Below are 23,819 nucleotides of genomic sequence, written 5' to 3' on the forward strand. Positions count from 1 at the left end.
CTTTACAGGTGGTTGCCGTGTATGGAACCTTATCAGACTTGCTTTCTGTGGCTAGTAATAAACTTGGAATCAAAGCAACAAGTGTGTATAATGGAAAAGGTGGATTGATTGATGATATTGCTTTGATCAGGTAATTTTGGTCAATAAAATTCAACTTTTATTGTGCTGACAATTCATTTGTTTCTTCTAATTAGCTGATTGCTGCTGGACCATTCTCTTAAAGAGTGCTGTAGGGGGGTGGACCCTGCCATAGAAGGACCTTTGTGACCCTTGAGGCTACTTTTTTTTGTATGTTCCCCTAAAACAATGCAAGTGAAGATGCCCTTTTGGCAATTCAGTGAACATAGTAACAGATGAATCAAATCATTTGAATTTCCCTAGTAGTTTAGGTAGCAGTTGTTTTCTTTACCACCATTCAGCAAATAACTTGTCTCTCCTGTTAAAATGTAAGCTCTTTGCAAGTAGGGATTTTTTTTTTTTTTGGTATTTGTATCCACATCACCTAGTATGGTCACTTAGGGGACACCGAATGAATGCTTATTGACTGATTTGCAATTCAGTTATACAAAAATCAGCATTGGAGTGAAAATGTAATCACTCTACTATTTGCATATACTCTGGTGAAGTGGGAAGAACCCAGTATTTAACATCCGAGGAGGAGAGGGCTTGCACTAGCTGGTCTCTAAGTTACTGTATCCCTTTAAATTCTAAGGAGCTGAACCCTTGGCTCATGTGCTGGCCAGACTCCTTGGAGTGACTCTCTCTCATTTGTAGGCTGTGTGTCCTAGGGCATGACCAGTGAATTTAGTATTATTCCAAAAACCAGACTTCTTAATGGAAATATATATAAACTCTTCCAGAAGAGAAAGTCTCAGCAGAGCCCTTCTGCACGGTAAAATTGCTAACTCCAGGCTTCATGGGTAGCGTGGTATCCTCTCAACATTAGTCACTAGTGGAGGAGAGCTTAGACAAAGGTCATCTCAAGCATTGGTGATACCCATATCACCCACCTTTGAGGCAAATGGACTTTAGGAAATTGGCAGTGGGCAGAGGGCCAGTAGATTTGTCTTATTAGTGCTTTTTTTCTTAGTGAGCTTTTCATTAACTGATGGCTTGGATAATTCAGGAGTATACGCATATATGTATGTATATGTATATATACATATACATATATATACACACATATATATATACACACACACACACACACACACACAGAGAAAGAGAGAGAAATGTGTTTAATAAGGGGGAAAATATCCATGGATTAAAAATGAGATATGGAAACAAGTTAAGAAGTGACCATGATTTTAACCATGTCTTTGGAATACATTGGTATTTTTTGAAGTTGATGAAATTTACATTCAAATGGATGGTTATATTTCAAGCCCAACAGGTGGCAGAATTCAAAGTATTAAAATTTTGGACAATTTATTTGACCTCTCGGCATTAGTATATGTGAAGCTGAGAATTATCTAACACATGGTTCTTACCTTGGGCCTGTGAACTTTAAAAAAACATTTTTTAAACTGTTTTTCAACATAATTGGTTTTCCTTGTAATGCTATCTATTTTATGCATTTAAAATATTCTTCTGAGAAGAGATCCGTAGGCTTCATCAAATTGCCAAAAGGGGCCCCTGCTCTCACACCAAAACCAACTAGCTGCTGGGATTTGAGAACCCAGCCGAACCAAACTGTACTGACGGATCTTTTTCCCCCCAGAGATGACGATGTTCTCTTTGTATGTGAAGGAGAACCATTTGTTGGTAAGTGACCTATAAGTTAAACTCTCTTGATGAAATGTTGATGAAATGAAGTGAAAGATGAAATGTTGATATTGGGCTAAACTGAACATTGAAAAGGATCTTGTGGTAGGCTTTTCATGCTTGTGTCAGCATTCTGACTCAGCAGCATATTTCATACTGAGTTGGTCATTCTTTGTTGGGAATGACTCTTTTATGTGTTTAAAAATGATGGGAATAGGCGTAGAAATCAGAAATAAAGTTATTCTGTTTTTAGAAAGTTTAACCTAATCTTCATATTTTCTTTGGCAGTGATGGTATGGATGTCTCTTTACATGTTTTATGTTTTGTACGACTGTGCATGTATAACTGATATCAAATTGCTTGCCTTCTCAGTGAGGAAGGAGGAGAAGGAAGAAGGGAGAGGATTTGAAACTCAAAATTATGAAATTTAAATGTTAAAAAATGGTTTTCACATGTAGAAAAATAAAATATTAAGTCATTTTAAAAACACTAGACAGTTTAGATATTTCTACTTAATGTGAGTTTTCCTTCTGACAGTATAGTCAATAGCAAAAATCATTTGTTGGAAAAAAATGTCTGTAAAGTTCAAGAGAAATAGAATTTTATCTGTTGAACAAAACATTTTAAGGCTTCAATAACACGTTATTTCAGTAAAACTTATGTTTGTTTCATTGTAAGTGGTTATGGCTGAGAAAGCAATTGAATGGGCCGATTGAAAGCAGGGAGCATTTTGGAGCAGAGCTGGCCTTGGAGTAGGGTGCTTTTGGCGTGAGCTGGGGTGGGCCCTCCAGAGTCAGGGAGAAGCTAGGAATAAAGTGTGAAGGGCCCCAGCCAGCAGGTAGGGAGGTGAAAGTAGGTTTGGTTGATTTCAAAATTTTTCCTTGAGCTGGCTCTGCCTTTGGGAAAGAAGAACCAAATTCTCCTCAGCTTCTCTTATTCTTATCATAGTTTTGAAAACCTTAGTAGATTATAAAAACTTTTGTGGGGTAGCCTGGAGACTTTGCCATATTTCTAACATTGTTTCTAGAAAAAGTCCAGTCCTAATTCCAATCACAGTAACTACAGCTTTTGGAAAGCCAACCTGCTTGCAAATTAGGAACTCCTTGTGCCTCCACTCTGCTCCACTTTCTCAGTGGCTCCACAATGCTCCACTTCTCTTATCTTCAAATTAGAGATAATGATGGCGTCCTCTCAGTTGTCCAGAGCTGAGGATAATTTGGTCCCATCCATAAGAAACCAATGAATTCCTTAGGGAGCACCAGACAAGTCCAAGGTCATCTTGTCTTCTCTCTTCCGTCGGCAGATCCTCAGACAGATCTCAAGCTTTCTGAAGGGCCAACGGGAGCTCACACAGACTGGCTGACTCTGAACGTGGGAGGACGGTACTTTACAACCACACGGTAGGAATACACCTTCCTAATTCGTTCTGAAGACAGTACACTTCCTAGGGTTCTTTGAATCCACATTATTCACTGCCTTCCAAATTCTTCAAATGCCCTTTGAATAAACAGGAGCCATAAACCAATTGACTGACTATGGGAATAGTTGGGCTGCAAAGGGCCATTCTTCAGGAGCCTTGGTTCTGTCCCACTCATTTACAGAGAGGAAACCAAGGCTGTGCAGGTGAAACAACTTGTCTAAGGTCTCACAAAGCAAAAATGATCAAAGACTTCTTGCTGTCTGGGGAGGATTCCTCTGTGGCCTTTGTCAGAGAGAATGTAAGAAGTGTGACAGAAGAGGCTTTGGTGGACGTGATTTATGCTTCCAAAATGCACAGCCCCACTTAGTACAGGTTGAAGTGGTAGTGGCTTTGTCACTTGCTTCTCTGAAGTGTATGGGAAAGTTGTGGGCTCATTGCTCTCCCACATTGGCCTGTGATCACCTCCTAGGAGGATTAGTCCTAGGAAATGCCAGTTAGCACCTGCAGAAACAGCAGCTCACTCAGTATTTGCATCTCAGCTTTATTCCTACCAGGTCAGGGAAAAGCTGGGATCCACTAGATTTTTGACTAAATAGGTTTCTTTATAAAGACAAAGGAGAAATCATCTTGTTTTCCTCTGAATTCTTAGGAGCACTTTAGTGAATAAAGAACCTGACAGTATGCTGGCCCACATGTTTAAGGACAAAGGTGAGTAGGACACAGCTTCCCCAGACTTTGTGGGATCTCTTGGGGAGATGGCTTGTAACACTGCTATTCTTTGCCATTTCATGATGGGAGCAGTTCTTGTAAGAATTAAAAAGTCACCATACTACCTATACATTTTATTTTCTAAAATCTTTCTTTCTTTTTTTTTTTTGGTCTAAATGGGACCACAGGTGCCTGGGGAAATAAGCAAGATCACCGGGGAGCTTTCCTGATTGACCGAAGTCCTGAGTATTTTGAACCCATTCTGAACTACCTACGTCATGGACAGCTTATTGTGAATGATGGCATTAATTTATTAGGTAAGTCTTTCAAGGGTTTAATTTCCTTTAAAAGCCTCATAGTTTAGGAGCTTTTTTGTGCTTTGTGCTGTTTCTTTCCCACAGTGGTAAGATTTCTTTTTATTTGAAAAGAGGGTAGTATTTGCCTGGGCTCTTCCCACAAAATGCACTCTGTGGCCTGGCCCAGAAATCTGGAAGGGCTCGGAGATGGCCCACGGGGCTGTTTGCTGAGGCCTGGCTGGCCAGGCAGAGCTCTGTGAGGCTCTGATTGGTCCGCTACACCAGGATGGCAGCAGGGAAGGGGTGTGGGCCCCTTCTGCCGAGATGGGCAGTGCTCAGACTGATGCCAGGCACAGAGCCCTGGAACGTTGCAGTGATTTTTTGTTGTCTCATAGTGCATCCTTCCACTAGATAGCCTACATTCTGCCTGTGGAGCAGAGCAGGTGAGACCAGGGTATCTGTTTGGTTCTGATCCAGAAAACAGCATTTCAGTACTCTGGGGTACCTATGATTTCATCCACACGGATGAGTATTCCTCCACTAATGCAGATTGCAGCTCATCCCTGCCTGCCTGTGCTGGGGAGCTGTTGGCCATGTTTACCCATGAACCCTCTGTTCCAGAGGGCACATCCCCGATGCTGGGAGCCTCCCTTCAGCTGAATAGCACTGGAGTGTGTGGGCTCCTGGCTCCTTGTTTTTTCTGGGCACACATTTCTCTCATGACTTCCTGTGTACTTTTTTCCTGTGTAATTCCTCAAACACATTGAAATGCCCAGTATTCTCTAAGTGCCTTGAAAAGGAGAGTTATAAAGAGTGTGCCTTATGAGGTCTGAGTAGAGAGGGTTGTCACCACCTGAGGTGATCAGGCAGGCTTCGTAGAGAACGTGGCACTTCATCCGTTGGGCTCTGAAAGGGGGTGGAGAAATCAGCAGGCACGGGGTGAAACACTTTCAGCAAACAGAATTGTATAGTGGCTGTGTGCACAGTGGATAGAGCCCTGAGCCTGAAGTCAAGATGTGAGGTCAGATCTGGCCTCATTCACGTACAAGCTGTGTGACCCTGGGCAAGTCACTTCACCGCCTCCTGCCTCAGTTTCCTCTTCTGTAAACGGGAGGTGATAATAATAGCACCTACCTCCCAGGGTTGTTGTGAGGATCTAATGAAATAGTGTTTGTCTAGCACTTGGCAAACTTTAAAGGGCTATTGAAGTGCTAGCTGCTGCTGCTATTACTGGGGCAGCTCGGTGGCACAGCGGATAGCACACCAGCCCTGCAGTCAGGAAGACCTGAGTTCAAATGTGGCCTCAGATACTTACCCTGTTTGCCTCAGTTGCCTTGTCTGTAAGATGAGCTGGAGTAGGAAATGGCAAACCGCTGCAGTGTCTTTGCCAAGAAAATCCCAAGTGGGGTCATGGAGAGTCAGAGGAGGCTGAACAACATAAGCTGCTGTTGCTGCTGCTGCTGACCGTCCTCCTCTTATGGTTTGGTCCACGCCTTGAGAGGGGGGTGGGTGGCATTGTGAGACAAAGGAGGGTCCCCAGAGAGCCTAGAGGCCTTTGGATATCAGGCACAAGAGTTTAAACTTTGCAGTAGTCCATGGAGAGGAATAGAGAGGAGGAAGCCGGGTAGGAGGTGTCAGGGGTGGGGGCAGAAGAACTTGGGAATGATCTGAAGGAGTGGAAAGAGTCGCGGATTGGGAGTTGAAGGACTTGGATTCCCTGGCCTCCATCTCTTTTCCTCTTGGCTCTGTGATCTTGCACGAGGCATTTACTCTTTGGGGGCCTCAGTTTCATTATCTGTAAAATGGAAAGGTTGGACTAGACCATCCCCATTGTCCCTTCTAATCAGTGCTCGTCAGATTTGGGATCCTGTGGTAAATCTCAAGTTATTGCTGTCCTAGGCTGAGGAAATGGTGGTACAGCCAACAAAAAGAAGAGAGGATGCCTGGAGGGAAGATCCTGTTAGCTGGGAGATGTCAGTGGGGCCTGCAGGTAGCAAGAGATCCGAGAATTTCATGAAAGGAACCTCAGGTGCTATCTAATCCAATCTAAACTAAATAGGAAATCTCTTCTCCAGCCCCCCCTGATGACAAGTTAGCCATCCTCTCTTTAAAGATCTGCTACCTCCCAGAGGCCAATCCGTTATATTACATTTGCTCCAAGAAAGTCCTTATGTATGTTACTCGGAAATCTAATAGTTTATGACTCCCTTTTCCTGTCCCCTCAGCCCCAGCCCACTCCTGGAAAAGAAGAACAAATATGTCTTCTCCTTCTTCCATAAGCTAGCCTCTGGAATAAAGGGTTCCTTTTTTTTTTTTTTAAATACCACTTCTCTCCCCTCCCCTGCCCCTTATCTTTTCCAGACTATGAGCGTTTATTAAGTAATTACTTTGTGCCAGGCACTCGGCTAAGCCCCAGGATACATATACAAGCAAAAAGACAGTCCCTGCTTTCAAGGAGTTTACAGTCTAATAGGTGAAGACAGCATTGGCGGGGGGGGGGGGGGGAAGCAGTGGTAGTAGAGTACTACAGGCCATGGATTTGAAAAATCTAAACTGATTGAATTTCCTGTACAAATATACTGGTCTCTTAAGACAAATTCCAACCCCCCACCCTTTTCTTTCTTATGAGAATGATTTTTCTGTGTGTCTTAAGAATTTAACTTTTGAGAACTTTTCACCACCTTCTATATGAAGCTTTTCCTGATCTCCCAACTGCTAGTGCATTCTTTCCCAATACTGCTTATATAGAACAAAACTCATTAATACAGTTCTCTATGTTTTAGGCATGTCTGCCAGAAGCAATGTTTATTCATTTAATGTTATTCTAAAGCTAGCATTTCCGGCCCAGAGAGAGAAATGTCAAGTGGCTGTAGTCTCCCCATGCCCTGAGACATCTCTCAACGCCAAGGCAAACTGAAGTGATACCTGGAGGAACATTGAACCAGGAAAATGTCCTACTATGTTATGATACAGTTTGGGGATAACATTGCAGAACTACAGTGACAGTTCTTCCTTTGACCACTCCCCTCGAGGATTGGAAAGACCTTTTCCAAAGGCATTTTTCCCTTTGGGAGGCCTGTCCCTTCTGGGGATGGGAGAGATAACTGTACAAGAGCGAGATGGATGGATGTTCCTGTGCTCTAGGTACTGTGCAGAGTACTGGGAATGCAAAGTCTACAGAAAAGGACAGTCCGTACCCTCAAGGAAGGTGGAAGAGTAGTCTCAGAAGTCCAGGGCTGAGCCCGGTTGGAAGCCGGCCGGACTAGTGGTGGTAGCACTAGCAAGTGCCCTGGAACCTCCAGGGCGGAAGTCATCCATAGAAGGTTCTTTGTTCAGTTTGGTTTCCATCCTTAATCCATTTCCCTAAGAAAGACCTTTTGTCTTCAGCCTACTCCTCACCTTCCTGTAGGTCTAGAAGGGGCTTTTAGACCAGTGAAGTAGAATGCTCCCATCTCTCAAATAAAATACTCCAAAGTGGTCACCTTGCCTTTGCTTGAAAGCTTCCAGTCGGGGAGGAGCTCTCTACTGCCTGTGTCAGCCTAGTCCACATTGGAGCAACTCAGATTGTTAGGAAGTTTCCTCTGAAATCAAGCCTAAATTTGTCTCTGTGAACTCACCCATGGCACCTGATTCTGCCCTGTGGCCAAAAAGAACCCAGATGAGTCATGTAAAACACGCAGGGGGTGCCTCCCTCCCCCATGCAAATAGCATTCTGTAGTCAAAATGTGTCATTCTTTGGTAAACAGACAACTCACTAGAGAAAGGTGTGGGAAGCCAGCCGATCCCAGAGCTGCAAACCATGGCGAAGTTTCCCATCGGGGATCAGCTCCATCTGGGGAAGCCAAGGGCTTCTGTTTAGTCTTGTGCCAACACAGTTGGGGAGCTTTTTGGTTTTTACTAGCAAAACTTGCGTTAAGGGGCAGCTAGGTGGCGCAGTGGATAGAACACCAGCCCTGAAGTCAGGAGGGCTTGACTCAGACCAAACACTTGATACTTACTGGTGGTCTGACCCTGGGCAAGTCACTTAACCCCAATTGCCTAAAAAACAAACAAACAAAAAAACCCCCTTGAGTTAAAAGCACAAAGCTATTTCAGCATATGGCACATCTTACTATTTAATTCTCCAAATCAAAATCAACAGTTGTAGGAAAAAGAAAACATTGTCTTCCGCCCCAACATGAAGCGCCCTCCTGTCCCTGGAAGGTGCTGTCGCTACCCAATTGCACCCCATTGATTGCTCTTGCCTCCATAAGAAATACTTGGAGGATGGAGGTAGAGTGCCTAGAGAGTCGGATTCAGAGTCAGAAGTTGAGTTTGATCCTGCCTCTGACAGTCACCGTGTGGACATGAGTAACTTATAGGATAATTGATTCAGAGCAGGAGGAACCTTAGAAGTCATCCGGTTTAATCCCTCCTCCATCATGTGAGGAAACCGAGGCTTTCGCACAGTCTCAGAGATAATGGATGGCAGAAGTGGGATTCAGACCCAAATCCTCAGGTTCCAAAGTCAGGGCTCTTTCCTCTGTATCACACTTGCCTCCTGCTTAACTTAACTGTTTGGGCCCTTTTCCCCATCTGTAAAATAGGGATAATAAAATACCTGCATCACAGGGTTATTCAAATGAGATAGTACATGTAAAGTGCTTTCTAGACTTTTCAAGTATCCATGGCAGTGTCAGTTATTTTGTTGGACCAGTTGGGCCTGTGGTCCCTGCTCCTGTGGGGGCTGAGGTTGAGGCTGGTGGTGCGGGCATCCTAAGGCAGGCTGGCCCAGGCCACTCCCCTGCAGCTCAGTGGGGCCCAGGAGTGTCTACTACATTTCCAGCCTGCATGACATAGAGACACACAGTTCAAAAACAGCAAATCAGGTATTCATTTGAGGGGAAGAAAAGGTTACAAGTGGTTTGCTTTTTTTTTTAACAGATATCTACCTCTCCCCAAAAATATAGTCATAAGATTTTAATAAGATATTAATAATCACAAACAAAAGTGCCCATCTGACTTTTGACAAGCCCTGAACCCTGCTGTGCCCTAGCTTCCTCATCTTCGAAAGTGAGCAGGGCAACTAGATGGTGCAGTGGATAGAGCTTCAGCCTTGGAGTCAAGGGGACCTGAGTTCAAATCCCACTAGCTCTGTGACCCTGGGCAAGTCACTTAATCTTGATTGCCTCACCAAAAAAAAAAAAAAGAAAGAAAAGAAGGGAGTTAGCCTGGATAATCTGCAACTTTAAAGCATACAAGATCAAACAGGTGAGCTCTTTTATAGGCAGCCTTCATTCCAGTCCTGCTATGACCCAGCAGTCACGGGAGCCCACCTAATTCTCATCACCTTGCTACCAGTCCAATGATTATTCTCTCCCATTTGAACAAAGGATAAATGAACAAATGGTCACATGTGAATCAATTTCCAAATAAGGCTTTTCATGAACATCTCTGTTGTATGAAACAAGGTGCAGACATATTTATTTGCCGTATTCTCCCCTCATGATAGGTCTGGTTAGTATAAACAGGAAAGTAGTCTGTGGTCTGACAATCCTTCAGAAACAAGTATCACTGGCCGGTCAAGTCAGCAAGCATTAATTTGGCCCTGACTGTTGTAAGGCCCTTTGCAAAGCACTCTGGACACCAAGAGGCAAAAAAGCCCTGTCCTTGCCCTCAGGGAGGTCATATTCTCATAGGGGAGGAAACACACAAACAACTCTACTAGCTATAACCAGCGTACGTGGAAGATGGTGGTTGTTGTTTGTCCTGTGTTCTCCAACAGGACCATGACATCGGGGAGGTGATGCCATGACATGCAAGAGAATTGCATTTCAGTGAGGGAGGGCCGGCCAAAGTCACCAGCCTCACTGTCCCCTCCGGAGCCGTCTGGGTCCAGTGGCCAGATAGCCATCAGGATGACTAGAGATACATTCTCAGAGGGAGGGAGGGAGGGATTCGAGCTGCATCTTGAAGGAAGCCAGCTGGCTGAAGTGAGGGAGGCCGTTCCAGGCATGGGGGCCAGCCCTGCTGTTGTCTACAGGGAATCATCAGACATTTGCTGTTACTAGATGTTTATGGAGGGGAGGAAAGTTTAAGAAGCCTGGGAAGGTAGGAAGGGACCCTGTTTGGAAGGGTTTTAAAGGCCAAAAAGAGGATTTTATATTTGCTCCTGAAAATACAATAGAAATCTTAAATCTAATGGCCTTTTCTCAGTCCTCATCCTTCTTGACCTCTTTGGACCTTTGACATTGTCAGTTGCCCTCTTCTGCATAATACTCTACACTCTTTAGGTTTTCATGGTGGTTAACTTCTGCTGGTTCTCCTGCCTGTCTGACTGCTTCTGCTTTACTGGTTCTACATCTAGGTCATGCCTGCCAACCCTGTTTCTTACAGGGCTGTCTCCTGGGCCCCTTTTTCTTCTTGATATATACCTTTTCACTTGGTGGTCTCATTAGTTCCCAAGAATTCAATAAATCTCTGTATCCATCTGTGACCTTTCTGCTGACCTCCACTCTCACATCTCCAGCTGCCTGTTGGACATCCCACACTGAACTCATTATCCATATCCCTAAACCCTATGCTCTTCCTCACTTCTTTATTACCATGGAGGGCACCAGTGTCTTCCCAGTCACCCAGCCTCAAGGCCTAAGTGTCAGCCTTGACTCTTCAGTGTCCTATCACTCACATCCAGTCTGTGACCTACGCCTTTTGGTTTTACCTTCTTAACATTTCTCTCACACTCCCTTCTCACCTCTGATCCTGCCCTAGAGCACACCCTCATCCCGTCATGCTTGGACTGCTGCAGTGGCTGCTGCCGGCTCTGCATGCCACAAGTCTCTCCCTACTCCCCACTCCCCACTTCACTCAGCTGTCAGAGTGGTCTCTTTAAAGCATAGGAAGATGTCACATGCCACACCCCTTCTCTCCAGTAAACTCCAGTCACTTCCTGTTTTCTCCAAGATCAAATATAAAGCCTTTGATAAATGCTACCCTTCCCAAGTACTCCCTGATACGCTAACATGGGCTTTCCTATTCCTCAGACGATGCTCTCTACCCTGCATATAACTTACTCATACATAGCTATTTGCATGTTGTCTCCCCCCCTTAGATTGTGAGCCTCTCAAGAGCACAAACGGTCTTGAGCCTTTCTTTGTATTCTCAGCACTTAGCACAGTGGCTAGCACAGAGCTGGCGTTTGCTAAGTGTTTATTTACTTACTGACTCTTCAGAAAGGAAGAGAACATGGTCAGAGCTCTGTTTTAGGAAGATCTCTTTGGTGGCTGAGTGGAAGATAACCTGGTGTGGGGACAGACTTGAAGCAGAAGACTGTTTCAGCGGTCCAGGTGTGAGGTGGTGAGGGCCTGCAGCAAGGGGCTGGAAGTGTCCGAGGAGAGAAGGGGGGCTGTACAAGAGATGGGACAAATGTGAAAATGGAGGACTTTGTTATGGTTTGGACAGGAGGAGTGAGAGAAAGGGAGGAGTCGAGCGACCCCAAGGTTGCAAGCCTGAAAGGGTGGTGGTGCCCTTGAAAGGGCAGAAATCAAGAAGAGAGGAGGGTTTGAAAGGAAAGATAATGAATTTAGTTTTGGACTTGTTGAATTTAAGATATCTTTAAGACATACAGTGTAGGTATACAAGAGGCAGTTAATGATGTGAGACAGGAGGAAATAAGAAAGGGCTAGATAAATAGCTCTAAGAATCTCGTCTGCTGAGAGTGATCATTGAATCCATGGAGCTGATGAGATCACTAAGTGAAATAGTAAAGAGGGAGAAAAGAAGAGGACTCAGGCCAGAGCCCTGAGGAACTTCCAGAGTTGGTGAATGTCATCTGGATGAAGATCTAGCAGTGGAGATTGAGGAGCAGCCATCAGGCAGGCTGAAAGGAGAACACGGGGGAGTGATGTCTTGAAAACTTAGAGAGAAGATAGTGTCCAGGAGAAGAGGGTGATTAACAGTGTCAAAGGCAGCAGAGATCAAGAAGGATGAGGACTGAAAAAAGGCCATTAGATTTGGCGATTAACAGATCACTGGTAACTTTGGGAGGAGCAGTCCAGTGAATGAGGTGGTCAGCTGCCAGACTGCAGAGGGTTTAAAAGAAAGTGAATGCAGAGATTATAGATTGCTTTGCTTTAAAAGAGAGGAGAAATTGAGGATAATAACTAGTGAGGATGGAGATATGGGCATCATTCTAGGCAGCAAGAAAGCAGCCAGGTGATAGAGACGGAAGATTAGTGAGAAGAGATGGCAGAGGGGGAAATCTGCTGGAGAAGACAGAAAGCCATGGGATCACGGCTGCCCATCGAGGCAGTTCACTTGGCTGGGAGAAAGGCCACCTGTTGATGTGAGATGGATAATGGAAGAGATTGAGGGAGGAGATTCATATAGTACTGACTGACTGGAAGGTCACAGTGCTGCACTTCATTTCTGTGCTATGACAAGAGGTTGTTAAATAAGGAAATAAGCTTCCTAAATCATTTCAAAGAGATTCAGATAATTTGTATCAATTTAAGAAAAGTAGATGATAAAGCATTTGACCATTCTGAGAGGTGGCACAATTCAAACCCATGTTATAGTTATCTCAAAAATGTGTAAGAAGTAGGGGAGAAACTTTTTTATAAACCTTATTAATCTCTGTTCTGGTCTGAAGGTGAATGGAGTTTTAGGATTTTATGTGAATCGAATGTTTTTCTTAGAATCCCAGGCAAGCAGTTAACATAATTCTACCCATGTTTGTTAATGAGGATTTCTTTCCTCTGGCTTAATAATTACAGAAATGATCAGAAATATGTTTGAAGTATATATTTAAATCCAGTCTGGTAATCATTTGGCTTCATTTTTTCCATGTACAAAGTAAAAACCATTTCAAAGATTCATTCTCTCTTTTTGAGTATTTCATTTTTAGGGATATGTGGAACATGACTAATTTATCTTCCGTGCTGAGTAGTAATCTGCTTGCTGGACGTTATGTCCTTTAACAAATCCTGCATTAAATGAAGGATCAAAGATAAATGGAGACTGCTACTTTTTTTTTTCCCGTCAACACCAATTTTTTGTTGTTGCTTTGGTAGGAGTGTTAGAAGAAGCCAGATTTTTTGGTATTGACTCATTGATTGAACATCTTGAAGTGGCAATAAAGGTACTTTTTAATATTTACTTATATTAGAATTTAGAGCACCATTACAGTATCATAGCTAGCTCAAAAAAGACTGACATATTCCTGTTTTCTTTCTAAAGAATTCTCAACCACCAGAAGACCATTCTCCAATCTCTCGAAAGGAGTTTGTTCGGTTTCTACTAGCCACGCCAACCAAGTCAGAATTGCGTTGCCAGGTATTCGAGGCAGCCTTTTCCATCAGCCATTTGCTCCAAATAGCAAAGCTATCAGTCATTCAACAGAATATTTTTAGAGAACAGTTGTATTGAGCCTTGTGTGTTATTTTTCCTTTCATTTTGTTTAATTTCCTTTGGAACACAGGTTAAAAATCTTAAAACATGTCAGCATTTTCATCCTAAACAGTGGTTCCCTTTTTTTTACTTTTTACAAAAGTGCCTGAATTACTAAATAATGCAGTTTCTTCATCAGTGCCAAACACACCAATGAAGAGCAGGCCCCCCAGCTGTTGGTTAAGGTTGCTTGGACCGCCATATTGTACGGCTGTTCCTTTTTTGTCATAACATTGGTTGGAACAGACATATAAAGTTCTTTTTTGTTACAAACCTTCTTTGCCATTCACTGAATTGACAAAATACTTAACACCAATTTCCATTGTAATTTAAAAGCCCTTATTCTTATTTAAGAGCAGCAGAGAGGCAGTTGTTATTGAATATGTTGCCATTTTACTAGAGTAACTACTTTCTGTAGTAGTTGCTAAACAGCTCCCTTTGTTCGTCCTCAGAATCAGCATGGCACAGTGTCTGTAGGGTGTATTTGCGGCTTCCAAATGGAAAGTTAAATGCAAGTTAAATGGAATGTTCACTCTGACTCGTGAGAGTTTATTTGTGTTTCTTTTAGGGTCTAAACTTCAGTGGTGCTGATCTTTCTCGTTTGGACCTTCGATACATAAACTTCAAAATGGCCAATTTAAGTCGCTGCAACCTTGCACATGCTAATCTCTGCTGTGCAAATCTTGAACGAGCTGATCTCTCCGGATCAGTGCTTGATGTAAGGACAATCTCACTCATTAAAACTGGGATTTGGGGCATTTTCACTGTCAGTCCCCCAGGAGTGGAACTCTTTCTCCTCATCTCTCCCTCCCGGATTCCCTGGCTTCCTTCAAGGCTCTACAGGAGGCCTTTCCTAGGCCTCGGTCATAGCGCCCTCCCTCTGAAATTATCTCCAGGATCTCCAGGATATGGCTTTTGGGTCCATAGCCGTTTACACGTTGTCTCTCCCATTAGCCTGTGCACTCTTTGAGAGCAAGATCTGTTTTGTGTCTTTTGTTGTATCTTCGGTACTTTGCACAGTGCCTGACACATAGTAGGTACTTTATAAATCCTTGTTAACTTGTCACTGTGTCAGATCTGAAGACCGGTGAGTAGGGATCCATCAGTCAGTAAGCATCCAGTGAGCGTCCGCTATGTGTCAGGCCCTAGAGGTGACCTCCAGGAGGCGATCACGTCCGTCATGTTTGACTTATAAAAATGGTGCCTGCTCTAGTGAAATCTGCTGATTTCTTACCGTGATTGGTACCTGTGCTAAACATGCACCTCACAAATGTAGTAACTCTCATGATGGTAGAAATTGGGCATGCGTGCCACATTATCATGTCCTTTATTTATCATATTATCTATTTTTATGATCAATAGAAGAACTGAGTTGGAAAAAACTGTAGAAATAGTACGTTGTCAGCATTTTGAGGGTAGAGAGATGTGTGTGTGTGTGTGTGTGTGTGTGTGTGTGTGTGTGTGTGTGTGTGTGTATATATATATGTATGAACATAAATAAAAGCAAACGAGATGTTCCCTGCCCCTTCAAGCTTAGCATCTAATGGGGGAAGGGCTAAAAGGGGGAAAGGGGCCAGAGACGTTCAGAGAGGGCTCAGAGGCTGGGTTCACAGCAGACTAAGGCAAAAGGTCACTCATCAGAACTGGAGGACCCAGAGATTGACTTGGAGATTATGTAAGGTGTGAGGGGGCAATGAGAATGATGGCCAGAATAGGGGCATCTTGGGAAAGAGTGTGCATATGTAAATAACTGGCAAGGTCAAATGGTACCAGATTGTAAAGAGCTTTGAATGACAAGCCAAGGAGTTTGAAGCTGTAAATAAGACTTCTTGATTTTTGAGCACAGGGGTGACATGACCAGATCAAAGACTAAGAAGAAAATATTCTGGCTGTGGTATTAAAGATGGATTATGTGGGGGTGGGGGGAGGGGAAGATGGTATGAGAAGTGGATGTGGGAAGACCTGTTAGAGGCCCGTTTCTTTAACCTCCCTGAGGTTCTCAAGGATGGCCTATTTTAGAGCAGTGGCAGCAAGGTAAAATAGGGGGAGTGGACACAAGAGACATCAGCAAGTCACAGTAAGGGATTAAATATGGGAGACAGAGTGAATGGTGGTGCCCAGATGGAGCAAATCAAGTCAGGAGGAGGAGCAGGTTAAGGGAAGAAGCTCAGAACCTCCATTTTGGACATGTTACATTTGAGGTGCTGTGCTCTGGGAGGAGTGTGGGACTAGAACTGAGAAATGCAATGGAGATCCCCCAGATAGGGATGGCAGGTAAAGCCATGATCTGGCCAAGAGAAACAGTATAGCTCAGAGAAGATAAAAAGACCAAGGATGCACCTTTGAGCAACACCGAAATCAGATCTCAGCACAAGAAGACTGAGTTAGGGAAGTAGGAGAACTGGGAGAGTATGGTATCTCTGTAGGCAAATGAAGAGGCAGTAAACAGCAGGAGGGAGAGGGCAGCAGTGTTGGCATCTGGAGAGGTTTGCGAGGGTGAGGACTAAAGGTGAGGACTAAAGAAAGACCGTTGGGCCTAGTTATGAGGTCATTGGGCCTTTTACAGAATTGAATTAGTGTTATAAGAGAGGAAAGCAGATTGCAAAGGGTTGAGGGCAGAATGGCATATGAGGCATTGCAGTCATCGGACCTAAGATGCTTTCTAAGATTTCAGCCATGGAGGGTAGGAAAGAAATGCATGACTAGCTAGGGGGTATGATAGAGTCAAGGGAAGAATTTAGGGGAAGATCAGGGAGCCTTTAGTATGTTTGCAGGTGGCTGGGAAGGTGCCAGTTGGAGAGGAAGAAATTAAGCATGCATGATGGGGGCCTGCTTTGGAGGAATTTGGAGAGGATGGGATCATTGGTGCAGCTGTACAGATTAGCCTTAGGGAAGAGTTGGAAGATGTCTTCTACAGCAAGAGGGTGGGAGGAGAGCTTGTATTATTATAACACTGAGAAGTTCTGAGGAGTGTCCGAGGTAGGGCTGAGGTAGCTCGTGGTAGATGCTGTCAGTTTTTTCGGTGAAGTAGGAAGTTCACCCATTTTCAGTGAATTGAGATATTGAAATGGTGTGGGGTGGGAAAGAAAAGAAAAAAAGAAGAAAAGGTTTGGATTGGAAGCCCAACCCAGATTGAGTTCTGATGGGTTCGGTTTTGAAGGGGTTGAGTTTGAGGTGCTACTGGAATATCCAGCTGGAGATGCTGATACCCCAGGTCCAACATATCCCTATCTTACAAAACTCTGAGCTGGCTGTGGTTATACAGTGAATGACACTAGGCTGCCAGGCTCAAAACTGCTGCTGGCATTGAGGCAAAAATGTGTTTCATTCTTAAATTCCAGGCCTTCTAGTATTTAAGTGTTCTTAGCTTTCTTCTCTGTCTCTGTATGACAAAGGTTATATTTGCTAAAATCGTGCTATGATCTGTGAATTCACATTTTGAAAACATTCTATAGTAGTCACTGTTGCAGAAGGATTTGTACTAGCATCTGGTCAGCAGTGGAGGGCAGGAGAGGACTCTGCTGCTGTTGGGTTAATTAATGGACTTTCTAAAATTAGGGGTGATCACAGCATTTTGGAGGTCCATGCCCATTTTATTGGTGCTGCCTGTAGTGATCAGTATCAGTAAATCTGGGCATTTCCCCTTCACACTCACAAGTTGTATCTGGCCCACTGCTAGGGAGAAAACTTGACCATGTTCCTTGGCTTTGACACTTCTGATCTGTTTCATCTGAGACCCTATTTTTGATGTCAATAGTGTGTGTTCTGTTGCTAGTTTACTAACCTCCTTAATGCTTACTAGTTTGAGCATAAGTGTTTATTACTGGGAGAACAGAAATAATGTCCTCTCTTCTCATTGCATCCAAGGCTTTGTGGGCTGAATGGAAAGAAGACTTGCTTCTCGAGTTCAAGTGCTGGTTCGGCCCCTTCTGGGTGGGCCTTTGGGCAGGTCCCTGAACGTCCCGGTTCCTTGGGCTCCAAGCCTGGAAAGGGCCCGTTCTGATGATGCTTGTTCTCCCCAAGCAGCACAGAGGGGATTATAAGAAAAGCATTTGCAAACTGGAAAGGGCTGTATCAGCCAGATGTGTTCAGTTGATTTGTAGCATGAATTGGTTTTCTTCTATTTGAGCCGCAGTGTTCTCTTCCAATTTAAACTCCAATCTCCTTAGAGTATGGGCGTTTTCCTTTCTTTTGACAGTGTGCAAACCTGCAGGGAGTGAAAATGCTTTGTTCTAATGCAGAAGGGGCATCTCTGAAGTCATGTAACTTTGAGGATCCTTCAGGCCTTAAAGCCAACTTGGAAGGTAAGATTTCATTTCAAAATACACTTACCACAGTGGAGGAGACAGGGCCATTCCTGGGGAGGCCACTGCTTACAGTGAAATCAAGGCAATAAAAATGGTTGCTCATATTCACACCTGGCATACATACAGATATGTGCATTAGACTAGAGGCGGCTAGGTAGCTCAGTGGATGGAGCCCTGGGCCTGGAGTCAGGAAGATCTCAGTCCATTTCCAATCTCAAGACACTTCCTACCTGTGTGAGCCTGGGAAAGTCACGTCACTTCTGTTTGGCTCAGTTTCCTCATCTGTAAAATGGGGATAATAATAGCACTTACCTCCCAGGGTTGCTATGAGGATCTGATGAGATAATTATTATAAAGTGCTTAGCACTTGCTTGTACACAGTAGGTGCTTAGCAACCAAGTACGTAATTTCCTGCCTCCTTCCCTCTGATGCTTATCAGCCAAAAGGAACTCTATTCAACAAGGTTTTCATTTGGGGTAGCTTCCATTTTAAGAACAAAACTGAATCCTTCTCCATAAGAGAAGCATCTTCGTTGTTGATGAACAAGTCACCTTTTGTTTCTGTATGTCTCCACACTTTCACCCCCTGAAAGTCATGAATAAGAGGAAATGTATCACAGTTATATTGCAGAAGTCTCATTTAGGCCTAATTGACAAGTGTACTGCTTATTTTATGTTCCAAGCTCATAAACCTTCAGAAAGAGTTTGAAAAACTGGACCTTATTCATAATTTTAATCTTGAATGTTAATAAAATAGCATCCTTTGTAATCTCATGTATTTTATTTTATTTTATGCATATAAAAATATTGATTTTACCTGATTGCTTGAGTATTAAGTTTGGCCTTTCATACTTAGATAATTATTTGCATTTACTAAAGTTCCACTTTAATTTGTAGAAAGGTTTCTGTCTTCTTGCCCACTCCCATTTACAAATTGGCAAATCCCTGTGTGGTTTTGGGAGGTGGGTCCAGTTTTGATAGAAACCATTCTCAAACATCATCCTTGTCTCTAGGTGCTAATTTGAAAGGCGTGGATATGGAAGGAAGTCAGATGACAGGGATCAACCTTCGAGTTGCTACATTAAAAAATGCAAAATTGAAGAACTGTAACCTTCGAGGAGCAACTCTAGCAGGGACAGATTTAGAGGTGAGTTGGCCATCAATGTTTTGCTATCCAGTTATTGAACAAGAGAGTTGGGTGGTATGTAGCGTCGAGTAATTTGCCGGCACAACTAGGAAGAAAATTTTCATTTGAGTTGGGGATTTTTGTTTTTAACAAAAAAAAATTTTTTGTTTTATATCACCTACATTTCCCGTCATGTCCTTTCCCTTTGCCCCTCCCAGAGAGGAAAAAGGGAAAAAAGTCAATAAAATTGACCCATTCTTTGAAGAATTCTAACATTATATTCATTATTGTACATCTTTGGTCCTACACCTGCAGAGAAATAGGAGGAACAATTCTTTATTTTTTAAAAACATGTTTTACGAAGCATATATGCATGTGTGTGTATATTTACATGTGTGTGTGTATATACAAATATACATATAATATACATATAGTATTACTAATTTGAAAATGCTTCATTCTTTTTCCTCTTTTCCCTGAGGCCTTCATACTTGTAACCCAAATAGGAGCTATAGTGTTCCTAAATTTTTTGGTTTTCTTAAAATTATTTCTACCACAGGACCAGATTCTATGAGCTAACTGAAGACATTTCGGTGACATCTGTGCTTAGCATCAGATTCAGGATAAATCTCTGCTAATTCATTTTCATATCCAGACTTGACTCCAATGCCAAACTGGCACTCTCACCTTTAATCAGCCATCTTAAAACATCTAGTATGGGGCAGCTCGATGGCGGGGTGGATAGGGCACCGGCCCTGGAGTCAGGAGGACCTGCGTTCAAATCTGACCTCAGACATGTAACACTTACTAGCTGTGTGACCCTGGGCAAGTCACTTAACCCCATTGCCTAACAAAAACAAACAAACAAAAAAAAGCAAGACCAAAAAAAACCCCAACATCTAGTATATGGCTTCTTCATTTATATGTTAGGCTCTCAGTGAGGAGTGCAACCACCAAGACTCAGTGACTATGGATACCAACAGTGTTGCCAGGTCTGCCTTGGACAGACACAGAGAGGTGCTGCCTACTAAGCTTAGTCTGACCTTTGTGAGAGTCCCTGGTATCTAAAAGTTTACCGGATGGAAGATTTTAGTTTGTTAATTTTGGTGGGCAGTAGATCATTCAAAGTTTAAGAAGAGGCCTGGACTCAGTGATAGCTTCTGGCTGTGACATAGGCTTCCGATTTTTCTTTTAAATTTGTGTTTGCCAGGAGTGTAGGATCCCGTCTCCTAGCGCCCCGAGCTCATTAGGCATCTTAGGCCCCTTGCCGTGTAAATCCCACAGTCATTTGGTCTTGAAAACTGACCTGGTTGGTCGTAGGGTGACAGCCACTGGCGTGCCTTCATTCACAGTGTCAGGGGTTCTTAACCTGGTGTCCGTGAACTTGGATGGGGTAAGAAACAACAGCTTCATTTCAGTAGAATGAGTTTCCTTTGTAATCTCATGTTAGTTTATACATATAAAAGCATTGCCTTTCCCTAATTGTTTAAGACTAATCATGGCCAAAAAAAATCGTTTAGGGGTTTGCAATTGAATGAGAAGGTTTGTTACCATTTGGTTTTAAAGCAACCATCGCCACTGCCAAACCCTTCCTCTTTCGCTATTGGGGGTTCCTGTGATGAGCAGCCAAAGCCTCAGGCAGAGTGCTGACCAGGACCCACAGTCTGAAGTGTAAATTCCTCAGGCAGGACTCAAGGCGACAGAATAACTTGGCTCTGGCGGGGTGGGCATCTTCCATTAGAGTTGGCATTTGCGTCTCAGAACATGGAGAGGATAATGGAGTGAGAAGGAAAGTAGTCCGAAAGTCCTGCTTTGGCCATTCACTTTGTTACCTTGGGCAAGTCATTAATCCCCTGGGTCACCTGCCTCAGTGTGTTTATTTATGAGATGAGAATAACGATACTGGTTTGACCTATATCGTGGGGCTCTGTAAGCTGTAAGCTGGGATATAGAGGCTGCTCTCTTTTGTGGTAATAGTAATAACAACAACCAAAGTTTGGTAATAGAATAACAGCAACTAAAGCTTCATCTGTTTTCTTCAGATTTTAATTGGGTTTTGTTGTTACTTTGTAGAATTGTGACCTTTCGGGCTGTGATCTCCAAGAAGCCAACTTGAGAGGCTCCAATGTCAAGGGTGCCATCTTTGAAGAGATGCTGACCCCATTGCACATGTCCCAGAGCGTCAGATAAGATGCCCCTTCAAGGGGCCAGAGGCTAGGTGACTTATCCCGAACAAGAGGAGATGTGAAATGTTTTCCTTGTGACACATTTTTCTCCACCTACTCAGTAGTCTAGAAGAAATAACACTGTAAAAGAATTACAAAGCAGTTAGACAATAATGTATATTCTCAGTAGTGCCTAAGGAAAAAAAAAATCTGACTTTTTTTTCCTCAAGTTGTAAAGAGGAAGCATTGACTTAATAGCTGAATGAAAATTAGATTGTATTGCTGCCTTTCCAATGGGCTGGGAGACTTTGCCTGGCCTTATAGTCAGGAATAGTATATAATAGTATATTTGCTTTTAAATAGGCATGTTAAGGAAACACCATCTTGGTTTGAAATTCATTGAGGGTTTTAATTTATGAAAAGCACAACGTATGCAGTTATTTATTGAATCTCTAGATGCAATATGGATATTTAAACTGTTAAAAGTTTGTGCAATTAGGGGGGAAAAGTTATTGAGGTTACAGCTGGCTTTAGGGTTGCTACTGTTACTTTAATTGCCTGTCTAAATTATCAGAATATATGAATGTGGTGGAGCAGAGCTCCCTAAGCCTCTCTTTTCAGGTACATTTTCATAATGTTTATTTTTTTTTTGAGCGACACAGCAGCTAAACTAAAGAAATGCTCAGTTCTAACTGAGGCGGGGAGGGAGGGAGTGGTGGGGAGGAACTTCATTATGTATCTTTGAATTCAGGTGATGGGATGGAGTAGACAGCTTTTAAAATGTGCCAGAACTGAGCTTCTAGTAAACTAGCTCAACGTGCAGAAGGATGTCTTCACTCTCAGAGCAGGGGATTAGCTGTAGCTCCGACTTAACCATGTACTCCTGGTTGAAAAGGATTTTTGCTCCAAGCAGGTCCCCCTCATCCCCAAAGCAGACAGTTAATTAATTTGCACAGGCCCAGTTATCTCACACCGTCAAGCACACGAAGATGCTTGTATAACCAAAAAAAAATCCAGGTGCATCAGTAATGGTCATGAACTTCAGGTGCTGAGCAATCGGAACAGTCTGCACTTAGGAGTGTGGTGAATCAGGTCCAAACCCGCTGCAGTGAGTGTTGGGAAATAGCACTGAATAGGCGAGAGTTATGTTCTTGGGAGTCAACACAGCGTGATTGCAGTTCAGACCTTATAACAGGGCCTCAGAGATTGAAACTGACACTCTGATCGCCTGTCCCCAAACTGGCAGCTGGCTGATCCCAGATGTGATGCCAGCTGGTCTGCACCTGTGGCTCTCCTTCACAAAGAGCTGGCCCATCCTGTTTGCAGATGACTTCATGTCCCGATCTTAGCTCTCCCAGGACCGAGTAGAGGGCCCATGGTCAAGGCGCGGGAGGAAAGACTCCCTCAGCCCTGGGCAGTAAGCTGTTTGACACGTTTGCCTCCTGTGGGAGGAAGGGCTTGGGTTCAATGTTTATGTTGTCTAGTCTTTTCTACATATGCAAAGCTTTCCTTAACGATAAAGAGTGTGTGCATAAGGAGAGGAGATCCGGACCTCTGTGGTTGAGGGAAAGCAACTTCAAAAATGAATTATTTTCTTTGCTTTATCATTTTTTATTAAGACAGAGAAGTAGAATATTGTATTGAAAGAGATCTATTTTCATAATCCGTATGTGTATAAATTATATTTAAATAATCCATTTCACTGTTGTATTATATTTTCAGTAAGTATAGAATGCATCATTCATTCACTTAAAGGTACCTCTTTAGACGTGACTTAAAACTGCAGAAGACTGTAAACCTGGTATGTTCAGGAACTGCAGATTTCAAGTCTAATGTAAAGTGTATTAATAAAAAAAAAAAGCAATCTGAAACATTGCCAAGGAGGTTCTGCTCATCTTGATGTTTTTTAAAAACTCGTGATGGTTTGTGTATGTTGAGGGGTGTTGTGATGGTGGGGGAGGGCGCGGAAGAGCTCTGTAAAAGGTGTCCTCACGAATGAGTGTGAGCAGGGGAGGAGATGGGCTGGTCGCAGAACAGGAAGAAGAACGGCCGTCGAGAGCCGAGACCTGCCCTGCGGGTTGTTTGGTGGATCCTGATGGAGATTCTGTGGAAGGACGGGGAAGAGCACTGAGAGGATGAGAAAGGGTGAAGGGGGTCCTCGTCTGTGGGGGGCGTTGGAGGGTCTCTGTCAGACCACCGATTTGGCAAAGCTGAAGGGAGCTGTGCATTAATGGGGGACCTTTACTTTTCCAACATCAGATAGCGGCTGGCCCTGAAGATCTAGGATGAGAGGTATTTATTCAGTTTGGCCAAAGACACCACCAGATACGCCTTGTTCACCAGAAAGAATGACCTGATGGCCGTCAGCTTTAAGAGTCACCAAACTGAGGTGGCCTAGACGTTGCAAGAACAATGATTCTCTAAGAACGGCTTGTTAACACACCTGTCAAAAAGGTCCCTTATCAGCTCGTGGCCCTTGGCTGCTGTGCGCCTCAGTCTGTTACGTGAGGGGTCTGCACACCAGGGCCCTGGGCCAGATTGCGCCTGCCACGTGGTGGTTTACAGTTTTAGATACAATAACACTTTATTGTAAAATGTAAAGAACATC

The 23,819-nt window shown here is 43.4% G+C and overlaps 1 protein-coding gene across 1 annotated transcript in view; it reads left to right on the forward strand.

Moving 5' to 3' along the window:
- Positions 1 to 23,086, forward strand: part of KCTD9 (potassium channel tetramerization domain containing 9) — a 36,105-nt gene extending 13,019 nt beyond the window's left edge. Inside the window, exons 2-12 of the mRNA XM_021001161.2 lie at positions 9 to 130; positions 1,721 to 1,764; positions 3,068 to 3,164; positions 3,834 to 3,892; positions 4,081 to 4,209; positions 13,239 to 13,306; positions 13,405 to 13,500; positions 14,183 to 14,332; positions 17,813 to 17,918; positions 18,934 to 19,067; positions 21,120 to 23,086. Of these exons, the coding sequence (XP_020856820.1) occupies positions 9 to 130; positions 1,721 to 1,764; positions 3,068 to 3,164; positions 3,834 to 3,892; positions 4,081 to 4,209; positions 13,239 to 13,306; positions 13,405 to 13,500; positions 14,183 to 14,332; positions 17,813 to 17,918; positions 18,934 to 19,067; positions 21,120 to 21,236 (1,122 nt within the window). The 3' untranslated portion in view covers positions 21,237 to 23,086. The remainder of the gene's footprint in view (positions 1 to 8; positions 131 to 1,720; positions 1,765 to 3,067; positions 3,165 to 3,833; positions 3,893 to 4,080; positions 4,210 to 13,238; positions 13,307 to 13,404; positions 13,501 to 14,182; positions 14,333 to 17,812; positions 17,919 to 18,933; positions 19,068 to 21,119) is intronic.
- Positions 23,087 to 23,819: the final 733 nt, after the last annotated feature.

This window comes from Phascolarctos cinereus, unplaced genomic scaffold, assembly GCF_003287225.1.
Source record: "Phascolarctos cinereus isolate Bilbo 61053 unplaced genomic scaffold, phaCin_HiC Scaffold_2;HRSCAF=192, whole genome shotgun sequence".
Classification (NCBI taxonomy): Eukaryota; Metazoa; Chordata; class Mammalia; order Diprotodontia; family Phascolarctidae; genus Phascolarctos; species Phascolarctos cinereus.